This window comes from Alternaria incomplexa (assembly GCF_024043165.1).
Source record: "Alternaria incomplexa strain BMP 0042 chromosome Unknown scaffold_29, whole genome shotgun sequence".
NCBI lineage: Eukaryota > Fungi > Ascomycota > Dothideomycetes > Pleosporales > Pleosporaceae > Alternaria > Alternaria incomplexa.
Window position 1 is genome coordinate 1 of NW_026249878.1, and position 10,592 is coordinate 10,592.

Sequence of the window (10,592 nt, forward strand, 5' to 3'; positions counted from 1 at the left end):
TACACCACTCGACCTCCCCACCTCCTGCCCTCCTCCTCCCCTCCGCCTCCCCTCCGCCTCCCCCACCCACCCTTGATTGGTGTATATGGCCAAATATCCAAGTCTAAGCAATAGTGCAGTCAAGAGAAACGAGATCGCTCAAAATGCCAGCTATGCAGTGACCGCCGTGGTATCATGAGACATCCAACCAAGACTGTCGCGACCGTCATGACCGTCGTGTCTGTTCGTCAAGAGAAAAGAAGAAAGTGAAAGAGAATCCAGATTCACCCACCAATTAAAATCATAGGCCTATTCTCCATATTGGCAAGGTCGTCCAAATCAGCGTGCTTCTCCGCTTTCCGCTTGACAGCAGCTCCAACAACATCGAGAAGTTCGCGCTCGCGTTGGCCCCAGCCCAGCACCGTTTCGTCGCTCAGCCGGCCCTCGTGCCGGTCCATCTCGATCTGCCTGATACGCTCAAACGCTTCCTGGTCAATAGGCTCGCCATTATTACCCTGTCTAAGCACGTCTCTCAAGCTCACCTCCGCATTACCATGAAGACAGACTTTGAGATTCCCGTCACTCGTAATGCGAAGCCTATTACAGGACCCGCAGAAATCGTTCGTCATACTCGTGATAAAGCCGACTTTGCCCACGAAGCCAGGTACTTCGTATGTTTTGCTCGTGTCGTTTTTGTGTCCAGGGACGGGTCTTAGGCCAGGGTATTTCGTACGGATGATGTCTAGCATCTCCTGGAAACTGATCATCTTGTTCTCGCTCCATTTATTTCCGCCGAAGGGCATGTACTCGATGAAACGCACTTCGATGTCTTTCTCGCGGCCCATTTCGACAAAAGGGAGGATTTCGCGCTCGTTGAGACCGCGCATGACGACGCAGTTAACCTTTAGCTTAACATTCGCGCCGAGTTTGTTCATTTCGAGTATACGGTCAATTGACCGCATGACGGCGTCGAAGCCTTTCCGGCGGGTCATGATCTGGAACTGGAACGGGTCTAAAGTGTCGAGACTGAGGTTGACGCCGGTTAGACCAGCTTCCACCATGGCATCTAGTTTGCGGTGCAGCGAGATGCCGTTGGTTGTGAGGGCGAGTTCGCGGAGGCCGCGCGGGCGCAGACTGCCGATTTGCTGCATGAGCGGGACGATGTCGCGGCGGACCGTGGGCTCGCCGCCTGTGAGCCGGATCTTGGTCACGCCTTGCGAGACGAAGAGGGAGGAGAGGTAGAAGATCTCGGGCGTGGTGAGCATGTTGGCGGGGGGTGATAGCGGTATGCCCTCTGTTTTTTGTTAGCAAATTGTTTTGCTGTACGGATATTGGAAGCGCACCCTCTGGCATGCAGTACAGACACCGCAGGTTGCAGCGCTCGGTAATACTGATCCGGAGGTAGTCATGCTGCCGATTGAACGTATCCGTCAAGAAATCAGAAAAAGGTTTCGCGTTCTTAATCGCCTTCCTCCGCTCATCCACCTTCGACGACGCCGGCACCGAAACTGGAGGCACACCCGCGGGGAAATCCACATCAGGTTCCTGGATCGCAGCATTCGTCGCAATGCATCTTGACCGTAATGCGCCTATCGACAGTCGCGTGGTCGGGTGTGCAAGCGGTCGTGAAAGCGGACGTGACATCTGATTGCCACCAGCCGCTCGTCGCAGCGCGGCCGGACCCGCCCGTATCCTAGCCATTTGCGCCATTATGGGGAGTGTCGATTCGAAGGTCCTGGGCAAACATTGGGAGGAGCGCACATGAGGAGCTATATACGCCGCAAGAGGGTAGGGCGGAGATGACTGATATGTGACATGCTTTGGAGCGCTTTAGGTGGGCTGTCCGAGAATGTGACAGGGATCTACAACCGCTCTTGGCGAATCCTTAGTAAGATGTCTCCAGCAAAGGTGGGGTATGCGGCGAGGTGCGATACGCGGTAGTTCGATACACGGTAGTTGGATTGTCATAATCGTGCGTAAGTACAGAGATCCATGCTTATTTTTATGTGCGATTGTGTATCTCCGTGCATGGTGTTTGCAATGCGTTTGAACATTTTCGCATCGCCGCGGATTCGTTCCGAGATTTCCGACATGGAGAAAACGAGTGACCCTCTACATCTCCCGAGGTCCTTCTCATACAAGGGAGCATACAGCAAATCCGAAGACTACGCTAAGACAAAGCAAGCATGCGAGACACCTGGCGTGAATGAAGACTCTTGTATGTTTTTTTGTTGCCTTGATTTATGTGCCACTAAGAGGCTCATCCATAGACGCGCTGCCACAGACTACTAATACATGCGCGATAGTTCCTAGGATCGCAATGTTATTAACCGCAAAAGAATACCTAGGTAACCGCAGCGACTGCGCTCCCTTGCTGCACCTTTGCTACCCCAAACAAAAAGCCGCGAAATGACGTCTTATCTGGCGCGAACACATACTCCCTCGCCTTTCTCGAGCGCAACAGCGTGTACTCCCAATTCTGTACCACACTCTCCCTACACCCCCAGCCCTAGCCCTCCACAATCCCTACAACCCTAACTAGCCCCCATCTCCCCCCATACCCATCTACCCTCTCATCTCCCCCTCCCCCTCCCATACCCAGGATACGGTCTAACCCCCTCAAACATCCTAATACAATCCCCAACATTCCTCCCCTGCCCCTCTAACCCCACCATCTCCTTAACAATGTTCTTCAAGAAACATATCACCGCTCTCGCCCCTTCTGCCGGATTCCCCCCACTCAAACCCCGACCGACCAACCCCGTCTTCCCTCCCTCCTCCCGCGCCAACTCCACAACCAACGGTAGATCTGAGGCGTCAAAGATAGCAGAGTTATCGAGATCAAACTCCGTCGCCGGACCGGTTAGATGACTCCATGTAACGGGCCAATTGATGTCGTGTTCACGCCTAAAGTCCGCGCGGCCGAAGAAGAAGAGGGGGCTGTTGTTCGTGGAGGAGTTGAGGAGGGGGGGTGTACCGGAGAGGTTGATGCTGAAGCTTGCTCTGGGGGAGTTTGTAGAGTTTGTAGAGTTTGTACCGGAGAGCAGGGTATGAAAGAGACTGATACTCGTTGCGACTGTGCCTCCCAGACCATGGCCTATGATACCGAAAGACTCTGTGTTGAGCGAGCCCGTGAAGTGGAGGGCAGGGAATTGGCGGGTTAGCAAGGATGTGCTGTTTATTTGGCCGAGGGCGAACGCGATATCAGATACGCGCGCGGCGACTGCCGTTCTCACTGTTTCATTATACTCCGTAATAGGCGAAAGATTACACAAAGGCACCGTCCCACTGTTATACACAATTTCCAAATCCCGGGTTCGAGACGACGTGAACTCGACGATTGACGCGTCGCCGGGGTGGTCGATGACTACGACCGCAGCGCCATTAGCCGCGATGTAGCGCGCGGTTGTTGAGTACATCAACCTGCTCGTGTCGACGTGTGGTTCTAGGACTACGACGGGGATTTTGCTGACGTCGCCGCCGCTGCTACTACCAACGCAAGACGAATACGTCATCGTTTCGAAGACACCAACTTCCCGCTCGTTTCCTTCAATAAACTGCTCGTTTGCTATCTTCGCGGTTTGCGGCGGCATGTACTCCTGCTGGCTCAGCGCAGAACACTGTTTCCTGGGTACAGGCATGTACAAGCTGACCATGATTCTGCGGTCTTGATCCGGGCGGTACGGATCTTTTTTTGTGGAATCTGTCAGAGGGAAGTGGGAGACGGCGACGAGGTAGTTGTGGTTGGTGTCTGCGCCGGGGATATCGATGGAGTGGACAGTTTTCGGTAAAAGCGTAGTCAGTGTGATGACGAGTATGAGACCGATGATGCCCAGAGAGGGAAGCATGACGGCGGGTCGAGTGCATAGGCGGAGGAGCTTGAGGAGACGGGCCTTGAAGGCGGGTTTGGTGGGGATATCTGAAGACATTGAAGCGAGTGTGGTGCGAAGTGATATTGGTGAAGCAGTGGAAGAGCAGCGGGTTCCCGTTGCGACGTGGTAGAAAAGGGAGGAGACGGGAAGGATGCAAGGTACCGAATTGCGCTGTTTGCGACGTGATCTAGTGGAACCTTCGAGTGAATGGTTTCAAGAGTGGGAACCACCTTCATTGTGTCGTTTGTACAACTGTGCCTACGTCCCATAGATATAATAAGGCCAGCAGTGTACGCCAGGCGGACGGATAAACACACGCACAGAAGTAAAGGGAAGAGATCGCCACCGCCTCCCCTCCGCCGGAGGTACGCAAGGTATCGAATTGCGACTAGATCTAGCGGAAGCATTGAGTGAAATGTTTCTGACAGCGGGAATTACATTAGTGCGTCGTTTGTATCACTGTGCCCACGTTCTGTGAATGTGACGAGGCCAATGTGTGGTCGGTGCGTGGTCACACTGGTGGGATGCGCCTTCCTCTGCATCTTCCTCTTGGTCACCAGCCGAGTAGTACCCGCACGGCAAAAAGTTGCCGATATGTATACCAACAGGCACTGCGTAGGACCCGAGTTCGCTTCTCCGGATGCGCGCTAGTGAAGGAATACCAAGACGTGAAAGCTTGCTAGAAGACAGAAATGGGATGGAAGAACAAGAGAGGACGACACGGGACTCTTGAGAATGCATACGTGGATGAAATGTGAGAAGTAGAAGGAAGAGATTCGTTACTAGTCTATAGCCATGTACCATGACGCCTCTATGTCTTGCCTTGCCTCTTCATCTTCTTCTATTCGCAAAAAACAGATAATGTTGAAATCCGGCCGTATCGTCGTAATCGTGCAGTGTGGGGTATAAGCAATGTTGAATCCTCCGTTCGTAAAATGAGCGTAAACATCATGGCCTGAATCATGGCCTGACGTAGATGTTCGGCACGTCTCCGAGCCAGAACCTATCAAACATGTGTAAGTAAACCAGAAACAAAACCAAAACTTTTCAAGACCCCGACTCCAGGGAAGAAAGCGACAACCTCTTCCTCTTCTCAATCGGCAACCTCTTCCACATGCCAACATGCTCGATGCCTTCTTCGATCCAGTGGGGTTCTGCTGGTATTTCAACGTCGCCGTCATCATTCTTCAACTCCTCGTGGAAGCCGTGCTTCTCCCACATACTCTGCAGATTGGCTTGGGCGTGTATCATGACCAAGCCCTGCCAGGTAATCTCCCGCTCCTTGTTGTTGCCGAGTATCTGCGCCATCTCCAGGGCGGTGGGAGATGGAGGTCGGTAGATGAGATCAGGATTTGACCCCGCGTAGTCGAGGGCGGCGTTGATGAGCAGCTTCGCGAGGCCGAGACTGCGGTAGGGCGCTAGGACCGCGAGCCTGCCGAGCTTGATGTACGGCTCAGGCGGGTGCTTACTCTCCTGCTCCTCACCGGGTGGGTCTGCATCGGCATGCTTGTCCGTCTTGTCGTCCTCGACGTACTTGTTTGGACCGTGGGGTGGGGGTATCAGGCGAATGGTCGCGACGGGAACGCGGGTGGCGGTGGCTGAGGCGCGGCGGGCGTCATCAGCTGGAGTGTTGCCAGAGTCGGAGCGGCGCAGTGTCTTGGGAGGGTGGGTTGAGTGTGTGGCGACGGAAGCATAAGCGACCCAGTGCCAGCTGCGGGCATCGTCTTCGTCGAACTCGGCTTCGAGGGGGACGCCCTGCTCGCCGTAGACCTCCTCGCGGATGGCCATGGCGTCGCAGAAGTTCTGCGGGACGTGGATCTTCTGCTTGCTGCAGGGGAGCGTGCTGTCGTAGCCATCGAGGGCGCTCTTGAGTGGGCACACGGTGTTGACGAACTCGGTGCCGGAGTTGGTCGCGATTAATGGCGCACCGTTGGGCGAGCCGAAGCCGCCTTTTAGTACGCTGGTCATGGCGGGGATGGAGTGGCTGTTTAGTTGCGCATGTGGTGAGGTCGGTGTGGTGGTGAAGGTGCGGTTGATGTGGGAAGAGAGGACTATAATGGCGCGCTTGGTGGCAGTGATGAGGGAAATTGCGTGGCAGTCGTCGTCTTGAATTGGCGCAATTCAGGCAAACCCTGCTTTGGGAAGGCGCGATGCGCCCTATAAAGAGGGCACACCGACAAACTCTACGGTAGCATGCAACACGTTGTTTTGGGACCCGCAGTTTCAAGCGCTCAGGGTCCTAAGACTGGCTCTATACTCATAGCGGCAGAACAGCTGGAGATCGCGCGCAGTCGAGGTGCGCGGGCGAGTGACGTCTCGAGGCCATCCCCCACTGATGTTGAGAAAGTGATGTCACTAGCTTGAACCCTTGCCCGGACCGCACGGACTACACGGCATATGGCGTCCGACGACCAATCACGTGGCGCGCTACACATCGGGCTGCCACTATCGCTGCCCTGAGATCGTCTGGTGCCTTACCTGCGTCTGTTTCACATGTCAGCTCGAGCTATTCGCCATGGCAGAGCATGATAGACTTTCCGGTATTGCGCGTTCCCTCCATCCGTGGCAGACTGCGATAGCCATGTGTGCGTACGCAAGGCTGACAAGAGGAGGCGCAATGAAGCTGATAGAACCCACCAGGCTCGAATAATGCATACCATGCTGCCTTTGGATTACTGATCAGTTATACATGCACGCCCTTTAGAAAGTTTTTGACACAATACCAGCAGGTTGTATACCACAATTAGAATCGAGTGAGCGTTTTTAGCACTAACGCGGCTATCGTGACTCATGCGCTGCTGCGGTGAGGTCAAATTTTGCCTTGAAGGGCGCGCATGTAGATGTGAACGCTGCTCTTGAATCGCTCTCCTATTGTATCATCCATCTTTTCGGGACAAGCGAGACAACTATGCATCAGCGGACTTGTAAGAGAGTCGCAAGCTAAGCTCTTAGATACATTGGTAGACCTACGAAAGCAAAGTCGCCAAGTCGAGCTGATCGCCATCATCGCCTGTACGACGAACTTCGCATTGTGCTTTCGCTTTATAAATTATGCGCAACTTGTTCTTAACATAGAAACGTATAGAAGAGTAGTATTAGGGGTATACTATGCATCAGAAAGCGCTGAAAAGGTGTACAACAACTTGTTGAGGCAAGCTCACGACTATACACATGCTTTATTATGTACTTCCTTTGTGCTTTCTTCCCTCTACAACGGGCCGCTAAATATATCCAAGCGTCTTTGACGCCTAAGATCCAGCCTTTTTCAGCCGCCTCTTGAATTTCATACCCCATATTAAGAACTCAGTCATCTCATCGCTAGCGAGCGACTCGATCAAGTTTGTTTCCACTTCATCTTGATGACGCACAATGCAGCCGTCTACAATCTCAACTTGGGCTATTTGACCAGATTGAGCACGAAACTATCCGCAGAACTCCCATACCCGGAGCGAAACGTTTGTCAGGACGAAGAGTAGATCAGGTTTTTGGGATTCTGTGCAGCTTTCGATCTCAATCTCGTTGAGTACTACCTTAAGTGCAATAGATATGGCCCAGGGCGAGAACTCAAGCATGGTCTCTCGAAACGATCTAGATGGACCGAGTTTGTCGTCGTGAGCCATCTCGTGGAGCACATCCATCATCTCGGTGTTTACGTCAAAGATTACCGGAATCTGGGTGGGAAAATATGCTTTAGGCGAAGAGAGGTGCGCCAGTTGCTTGGAAGATTTCTGGGAAGATGCCGGCTCAGTCGCGGACATTGTTGTCCTTTTCGATGTCCTTGCCGATGAAGATTGTGCCCTGTGATATCGCAGGAACCTAAGTGCGGAGGGCCTCTCCCAATGAAGCCAAAATGCTGCCGGCATAAGTTTGGATGTCTTAGGAAAGGAATTGAACTGCCGCATTGCGTTTACCAATCCGGCTTGCTCCTTCGATCCTTTGCGTACTGGGGAAGTAGGGACTATCCTACGGTACAAGTGCAGCAAATGGTGCGTTGCAGATAAGAGGAAAAACTCTTTCATGGGAATGTTGACTGAAGAGGTGGGCTCAATTATAGCAACCCCTTCGTACAATACAGTCAGAAATAAGGCTGCCAAGTGAGGATGTCCGGAGGATAGATAATTATCCACCCTTCGGAGGAAAGGTTGATGGAGTCCACGATGGACGTTCTCGTGAAGGTCTAGTGCGTTTTTCAGATCTGGCCAAAAGAAGCAAATGGCGCTTTTCCATCTGACCATACTGAATGAGTAACTCCAGAGCATAACAAACGAGTAACTCCAGAGATCCGGGGTACCAGACTCAGGTGTGGAGAGCCGTCTGACATGTAATGGCTCGATGAGATCTAGGAGAATGCGAACGCGACGCAAGAGATTTTGGACAACTGCCAGGCTGGCTTCCAAGGATAAGTCTGTAAAGTTTGCGGTCGTTGGATGTGGGAAGTGATCGTGTTTTTGAGATGCCCCCACAATAGAAGCATCAGATGGAATGCGGAGCAAGCTCTCCAGGTTAGGCAGCACCGCCAGCGGTTCATCGGTGAAGATCAACATCTCAGAAAACTTCATTCGGACGTTACACGTGAACTTTGGAAGAACCGTGCGATCATAGTGCTTGTTCAAGATTTTTTCGCATTCTTGGCAGGCGTCTCCGGTCAAGATCGTGCACTTCGAACGGGGTCAGCAAGACATTGAAGGTCACGTCGTGAAGAAGCTACATACCTTGCGTTTGCTTTTGCTGTAGCGACATCCAAAGCAAGATGATTTACTCTTGTCTGGACGCCGGCTATAGACCTTCGGCTGATCCTTTTGTTGCTGGCTATAGGCTTCTGGGTCTTTGTAGAAAGAGACATTCTCCATTTCGCGGCCAGGTCTCGTCTTTCTATGGTACGGGCTAGCCGCCACGGTTTGTGTCCTCTTGCCGTACTTCGGCTTTCCTCTGATAGCTCTAGTAGGGACGAGTAGGCCGGTAGCGCCTGTCATATCTAGAGTTTCCGTTGCATCAAAACTGGTCTCTGCGACCGGCGGTAACTCATGCATTGCTGTAGTGAACGAACGAGCAGCAGGTAGAGTCAGATCCTCGTTCCAAAGGGGGCTTGCAGCGAGATGTCCAATCGTACCGTGCTCGATGTCATTGGCCATGTATGCTGGCAGTTGATTTGCAGGAACAGGTACCGGTCCAACAGCTTGTAGTGGGAGACTTGATTGTGGGTGATGATATCGAGTAAGCGTCATGAGGGAAGAGGTATTACTTCCAAGATTACATGTGCTCAACAAAGAAGGACCCGTGTTGTAATGCGATGTCGCGAGTGCCATCGGATCAATAGGAGGTCGCTGGCCATATCCTGCGTCACCTACAGCATTGTAATGGAGGTCTTGAGCGTCGGAAAATGTATTACCCTGCGGGCCGAAGCCCTGGATATGATCGTGAGGGGTGTTCGGATAGATGACGGTTGGTGTGAGTTGTTGTCCAGGCCATGAGTGGACGTCGAACCCGTACGTACTGCTACCATCGCTTGGGATAAAGCCATAATTGGGTATCTGAGGTGTGTACGTTGGCACACTGGAGGTATCGTAGACCCCAGCCAATCCTGTTGCGGCCTCATCTGTTACAGCGTATGAATACCCAGCCGTGGCCTCTCCTACGTGTGTATTTGTGGGAATTGCTTGCGCCTTTTCCAAAATGTGGTAGCGTGCTGCCTCATGCTGCCACTCCACCTCAGCAAGCTGAAGCAGGACCTCTTCGGGCAGGCGTGTCTCCTGAGCTTGAATGGGTACTGTGGGCTCTGCTACAAGCTGATTGGACTGGAATGGTATCGACGACGGTGGCTCAGGTATGTACTGTAGGTCGATGCTCGTCGATGGATCACCAAGCATCCGGGGATCGTCCAAGTGCGGAAGAGGGTATACAAAATCTTCTTGAGCGACTGTAAAGAGCGACATATTGGGTGGTCGATGGTTTCGTCCAGTCATGACTTCTTCGCCTTGTTCGGCTGCAAGTTCGCCATCGTCCATGACGTTGACTTGCATGCCTACTTTATGAGATGCGGATAGAAGCTGGGCTCTTTCGAAAGAAGCTTCGGAGATCCCAAGGGCAGAGGAGCGAAATGCTGATGAGCTATCGTGCTGACAGAGAGGTGCGCAACTGTGTGAAAGCCCTCAAATGATTCAGGTGGTGGGTCGGGAGGCGACATGTTGATAGAATGCAGAAGCGTCGTTTTATAAACTGACAAGGTGAGAACCAGGGCTGTTGAGAGACAAGTAGACATCAAGGGCCAAGGCTGAGTGACAGAGGCTGAGGGACGTCGGTCACAGCTTCCGCATCCCAAAGCAGACTAGACTACACCATCCTCCACGCTCAGGCCATGCTTCCGCAACCAGAACAGTATTAGCGTCGTTTCGGGCACTGACTAGCGCCAAATCGTTACCAGCACTCTGCAGTTCCGCAACACAAAGGAGACTAGCACCATCAAGACGCGACGATGCTCATCCTTCCGCAACCACATACGGATGCGCAAAGGAATTGAGCCCCTAAACCTCGCGATGTCGCCGCGTACAGCCTTCATGCCTTCTTCCCAGGCAAACATGTTCATACCAAGGTAGATAAGAAGACAGAAGCCCGCAATGTAGTAAAGGACAGAACGACCCCCAAAGGATCACAACCTATCGTTTCCGCCCCCACACCCCCTTACCACGCCGCACGGGAACAGCAGCCAATATCCTAGCTATGTGGACAAGATCAGACGTCTTG

General features: G+C 52.8%; 3 protein-coding genes across 3 annotated transcripts; all 3 read right to left on the bottom strand.

Moving 5' to 3' along the window:
- Positions 1-263: 263 nt before the first annotated feature.
- On the bottom strand, positions 264-1,689 carry J4E90_010859 (uncharacterized protein; the record flags this gene model as incomplete). The annotated part of the gene is made up of 2 exons (XM_051440371.1): positions 264-1,273; positions 1,323-1,689. The coding sequence occupies 2 exons, from the start codon at positions 1,687-1,689 to the stop codon at positions 264-266; spliced, it is 1,377 nt and encodes a 458-aa protein (XP_051285725.1).
- Positions 1,690-2,552: 863 nt separating this feature from the next.
- Positions 2,553-3,908, bottom strand: J4E90_010860 (uncharacterized protein; the record flags this gene model as incomplete). The annotated part of the gene is made up of 1 exon (XM_051440372.1): positions 2,553-3,908. The coding sequence occupies one exon, from the start codon at positions 3,906-3,908 to the stop codon at positions 2,553-2,555; it is 1,356 nt and encodes a 451-aa protein (XP_051285726.1).
- Positions 3,909-4,898: 990 nt separating this feature from the next.
- J4E90_010861 (uncharacterized protein) lies at positions 4,899-5,819 on the bottom strand (the record flags this gene model as incomplete). Its single annotated transcript, XM_051440373.1, has 1 exon — positions 4,899-5,819. The coding sequence occupies one exon, from the start codon at positions 5,817-5,819 to the stop codon at positions 4,899-4,901; it is 921 nt and encodes a 306-aa protein (XP_051285727.1).
- Between the last annotated feature and the right edge of the window lie 4,773 nt (positions 5,820-10,592).